The 5,513-nt window shown below is 32.2% G+C and overlaps 1 protein-coding gene across 2 annotated transcripts; it reads right to left on the bottom strand.

Moving 5' to 3' along the window:
* LOC124925719 (histone deacetylase 19) lies at positions 1-4,818 on the bottom strand. 2 transcript variants are annotated; one of them, XM_047465796.1, is made up of 8 exons: positions 4,670-4,818; positions 2,771-3,331; positions 1,445-1,885; positions 1,016-1,246; positions 588-655; positions 460-517; positions 303-377; positions 1-210 (listed from the first exon to the last, which is right to left on the bottom strand). In XM_047465796.1, exons 2-8 carry the CDS (start codon positions 3,296-3,298, stop codon positions 184-186), a joined length of 1,428 nt encoding a protein of 475 aa, XP_047321752.1. In that variant the 5' UTR covers positions 3,299-3,331; positions 4,670-4,818; the 3' UTR covers positions 1-183. The 2 variants fall into 2 exon arrangements, with proteins under 2 accessions (XP_047321752.1, XP_047321751.1); XM_047465795.1 differs by having other exon boundaries at positions 1-377.
* Positions 4,819-5,513: the final 695 nt, after the last annotated feature.

Raw genomic sequence — 5,513 nt, 5'->3', positions numbered from 1 at the left:
TGCTATAATAAATAAAATCCTTGCTTGGGAAAAAATGTAAACACAATCCTTCAACAATGGTGAATGCTGAATTAGCCCTAGATAGTATATTCGAGCAGAACATTTTTTACAAAATAAAACGACAATCCTTTAACGATGGGTTCGGTTCGTTCATCTTTCCTATGACGGATGGACGTGTGAATACTAGTCAAGAATTGCTAGCGTCCCAATCTAAAATTAAAATAAATAAAACATGTCAATTCTGAAATTAGCTTGCAATTTCAATCTCAATTCTCAGCATGATCATTAGAGATTTTATTTGCCTTATCTTGTAGTTCTTGCTTTATGCGCGGTTCAACAGTAGTGACAGTAGCCACGCTAGAACCCGGGTTCAAACCCTAAAAGAGATACCACACAATGATATATATTACATTAGACTAACCGCAATGAATCTAATAAAACATAAGAAAATGAACATACCGTATCTTTAGATTCTGGTCCGGCAAACTCCCTCTTCACTCTCCCTTCAGATGGCTTGCTGCGCAAAATAATTTGGAAAACAAATTAAGAAAAATAGTTTACAAAAGATAAGAAGGTTTAGAAAATACCCGTTATAATCAATTTCCATATCAGAATCATGATCTCTTTCACTTCCGGCTTCTTGATATTCATCTGGCTGAAAATATTAAGAAAGCATACTCAATCATCAACGAGTTTCAATAATTGGAATGTTTTATTTGTTAAAAATCACAAAGATCTAGAAAATAATTTGATCATGATCCAGGAAAAACTCTATACCAAATGAAGCAAAATATTCATGTTGATCATAGTTCGGAAAATCTATAATTGTCATGTTTGTCAAAATTCATAATGATAAAGCAAAAATAATTTGAATTATGACATGATATGGAGAAACTCTACCAAATGATTTTTTTTTTAACTTTGACGACTTTGATAATGATGATATATTGATTATGACAAAATACTGGTTTTCACACAAGCTCAATTATTTGCAATTGTATTGAGAAATACAAACCTCGAGGAACATAGTATCAGGGACACGCTCTTGAAATTGCACGCTAGGGGCATGTTGAAGTCTAGACAAGTATTGGAGAAGGGTTTCTCTTATCTCATCTAATTGCCGACGTGAATTCTTATTTTCCATATTACTTGGAGCAACATGAAGTGTATAGTCTGGGCCAAAGTACTCGTAGTACTCATGTTGTGGCATCTTGTCATCAAGATCTACACCGAGTGCCACAGCTGTCTGCAATAAGTGCAAAAAATAGCAATCAAGCTCCTATTCCCAACACAAAGGATATAGATGAAATGAGCTTGATTCGTTTCGATTCTAGTAATGACTTGTAAGAAATGCAGGTATGACAAAATACTAGAAAAAATAAGAGAAAGTATTGCTAAATGAATATATTGAAGATGAAACTTAAATACGATGTCAAAACAGTACCTCATAGCACCAGCAACGGGCAACATTTCGTATCGTATAGCCACCACCTCCGAGCAATAATAGAGGCACATTAAAAGATCTCATGTATCGAACACACTCAGCATGGCCTTTAATTGAGAGATTAAAACAGCCTAATCGGTCACCAGATAAAGAGTCTGCGCCACACTGTAGAACAACAGCACCAGGTCTGAAGACTTCCATGACTTTGCCCATGATTGGTTTAAATAATGACTGGTAACTCTCATCGTCAATACCATCATCTAGTGGAACATTGAGAGAGTAATATTTCCCACCACTATGTCCAACATCATGTATATCACCTGTTCCAGGGAAATAGTCTCCAAATTTGTGGAAAGAAACCGTCATCACCCTGTCTGTGGTATAAAAAGCTTCTTCCACACCATCTCCGTGATGAATATCGATGTCTACGTATAGAACGCGCTACAGAGTCCAAAAATTATGTCGAATATGTCATGTGAGTATAATAGATAAAAAAAAAAAAAAATAACTCTTATATAACTGAGGGAAGAAGGATAAGGAGTTTGAATATTTTTTGGTTTGATATGTTCTGTATATCACCTTGGATCAGTGCATGTGTAATGATGTCACATTCATGTTAGAGTTCATTTTGTGATAAATCTTAGGCCTTGTTCAGTCTAGGGTTATTGGAATAACCAACTGATTATTAACAAATAACCTTGATTGATGTAGATTATTGAAAATTAAGTTATTTGGGTACAAAGACATTAGAAGTATAAATATATAATGAAAAAAGATATTAATTTGTTTTTAAATAGAGGGTATTTTGGTTGATAATTTGAATGATGTAATGGATGAGTAGATTGTTGATTGGATAGTGAATTATTTGAATTAATCTCAAATAACCCACATCAAACAAGGCCTTAATGCACATGCTTCAACTTTTCCCAACAAAAATAAGAGGCTCTTCTAGAAATAGCTTTTTGTAGCTATTGATTGGTACACATGGATGTTAACAGACATACTTTTGCTTTTATCTTTTCAGAATAATGTAGGCATAAAACAGGGATAAGTGCTTTATTAGTTTAAATTGTAGGCATTTATTGTAGCTGGATCCGAATTCAGATGGAAAACAATTAATAAATGTCTTGTCTCTTACTAAGTTTAGTTTAAAAACATAATCTCATTCAGATACGTTTCTGGATCCAAAATTATATTTTTGTATCAAGATATTTACAAATGCATATGAGAGCTTTCTATCAAATCAATCAAACAGAAATATAGTTGTTGGTTTATGAGTTACAAGTTGACTGATTAGTATCAATAATGATACTATAATCTACTAACCTCGTGCACTTTAAGAAGCTCCAGTATCGCCAAGACAATATCATTCACGTAACAGAAACCAGAAGCCTCACATTTCTTTGCATGATGCAGACCACCAGACCAATTTATGGCAATATCACAGTATGCGTGGTTTAATTTCACAGCACCACCGATTGAACCCCCAGCATACGTCTGACAGAAAGAATAAAGACCGTCAAACACAGGGCAATCTTCACCTACATTGAACCTCTTCAACTGCCTGAGTTGATCCTGCTGATTTTCTGGGGTTACTGTCCTTAAGAAGTTTACGTAATCGTCTGCGTGAAACCTGCCAAGATCCCTATCTCTGGCCAGGGCAGGTTTCACAACATGCATATTTTGCAAGAGACCATAATGTGCAAGGAGAGCATGTGTCATACGCATTCTATGTGGCTTCATAGGATGACCTTGACCATAATAGTAATTTCCAACTTCTGGATCATAGAAATAGCACACTTTCCTCTTCACTCCATCTGTTCCAGAAGGCAAAGAATTGCCTCCAGTTTCCATCAGCCTGTGCAAGACTGACGTTCAATTTCTTTCCTACGCGAGATTGAAATTCATATTAGGCCATGTTTGGATTGACGTAATTATTATTGAAATCGAATTCTACTTGAATTATTATGTTTGGAGAAACCCTGGAATTGTAATATAGAAATAGAAATGAGGAAATTAAAACTTAAGAAATCATGAGTTGTAATCCCAAGTGCAATTCCTTATTTTAAGAGATCAAATAAAATAAACAAAGGATTTGAAATTGGCCCATCAATTCCAATTACACCTGAAACAAATTAAAGTTCTTTCAAATGCAATGGTGGAAGTAACAACTGTATGTAACAAATACAGGTTATATAGTTGGCAACAATACCATAACTAAATAGATCTGTAGCAAGTCCCTTAGATAACACTCCTTATTCCCATAAGAAAATCTGCCATTTCTAGGAACCAAACTATTGGAAAGTATTTCCAATGTTGTCCTATATATGGATAAAATGTAGATAGAGAACAATAGTATAATACTTATCCTACACAAGTATTGGACATTTTTTGTGCTGAAAAGTCTGTATTAATATTAGAGGTTACTAGACCATTTTTCTTAATGTTCTGTACCTCATCCTCCATATACATACAGTTGGTTTGCAACCTTTTACCAGCTAAAATTGAAAAGAAATACAACCAAAAAACTAAGTGATTTAAAGAACCCAACTACCTTATCACTAATTACATTTCAAACACTCAGAGATGCACATTCAAACTTCAATCTAATACCAATCTATGAGGCACAATATACTTCTATAATCACACATTATCCTGAAAAAAATTAAAATAAAAAAACCCTAGAAAACATCACTTGTCATGAAAAATATATATCATGTCTGAATCAATACTTGACCAGGTATTAATTCATTACTGTATAATTTCGAAGCTTTCAAATGGAACTGAAATAAACAACGAACATACTGAAATAACAAGACTTGTAATAGATCTGAGTCAGTAAAGAAATGAAGGAAAAACATATCAGGAAATTGATTGTTTTCCTCTTCTCAACCAGATTTTAACCTAAAACAAGTTTTGCTAAACAAAAACGCTTACAACCTCAAAAAAGGAAAGCAGAAAGCAGAAAGCAGAAACAATGTTAACGATGTACCAGTACGTCTTCAACTACCACTAGAAACAGATTAACCGAGATTGAATCGTTTAACCTAGTAGTAATTACAAACGAAACACAGATATCATCGAAGTTTCCCTAATTGTTATCTCTACACAGAAGCAAACGGCGTAAAAGTGAAGAACACGGCTGAAATTACTTTAAACTGTATAAATCTTGAAGTTATATACAAATTAAGAGATGAAGAATCGAAAGAAGATGATAGAAATTACCTATTTGGCTGATAATAGGGCTTCGTTAGTTAATCTCTCAGAGAAGACGAAGCCAGAAAATCGCCAAGTGAGAGAAGTAAACCCGCTCTAGCACTCTCTCTCTCTTTCTCTTTCTCTTTCTCTCTCTCTATACCTTCCCAAAATTCATGTTAAAATAAATAGAAAATAATTTTTAAGGATTATAATTAGGAATTTTATTTTCTTTAATTCAATAATATAAAGCAAATAAAAACCGCACCCTACAAAATCATGTAAAAAGACGAAATAAATTAGGTATTTAAAATATTTTATATAATACTTTTTAAATGGTTCAATACCCCTATAAAAAGAAAAATTACAACAAAACTAAGACTAGGCAAATGTTTATAAAATTAATTATATTAAAATTTTATTTTATAACACATATTAGACCGGTTTGAAAATACCTAGAGTGAAGATGATTTTATCGAACAAATATTATACGAGAAATGACTAGGAGATGAAATTTAAGAGAGATAGAATGATGTGGCTTGATTAATAAAAAAATAACAAAATTTTTATCTTCTCTCTTCTCACTTTTTGTCATTTTATTAATTGTAATGACACATCATTTTCTCCCTTCTCTCCTCATATTATATTATCTCATTTAAATTAATAATAATAAAATATTAAAAAAAATTGAGTAAATTAAAAAAAAATCCAAACCCAACTCCTAATTTCAAGAGGGATTATAAAAAAATGTATAAATTAATGAATTTAACCTTCAAAATTTAATAAAAATATTTAATATATAAATAAAATAAAATGATTAATATTTTATTTAATATATAACTAATATATACAATATATAATAATATTGATTTAT

Source organism: Impatiens glandulifera, chromosome 2 (assembly GCF_907164915.1).
Source record: "Impatiens glandulifera chromosome 2, dImpGla2.1, whole genome shotgun sequence".
Taxonomy (NCBI): Eukaryota; Viridiplantae; Streptophyta; class Magnoliopsida; order Ericales; family Balsaminaceae; genus Impatiens; species Impatiens glandulifera.
The sequence above is the reverse complement of the archived record's forward strand: the minus strand, read 5'-3'. Positions and strand labels throughout refer to the sequence as shown.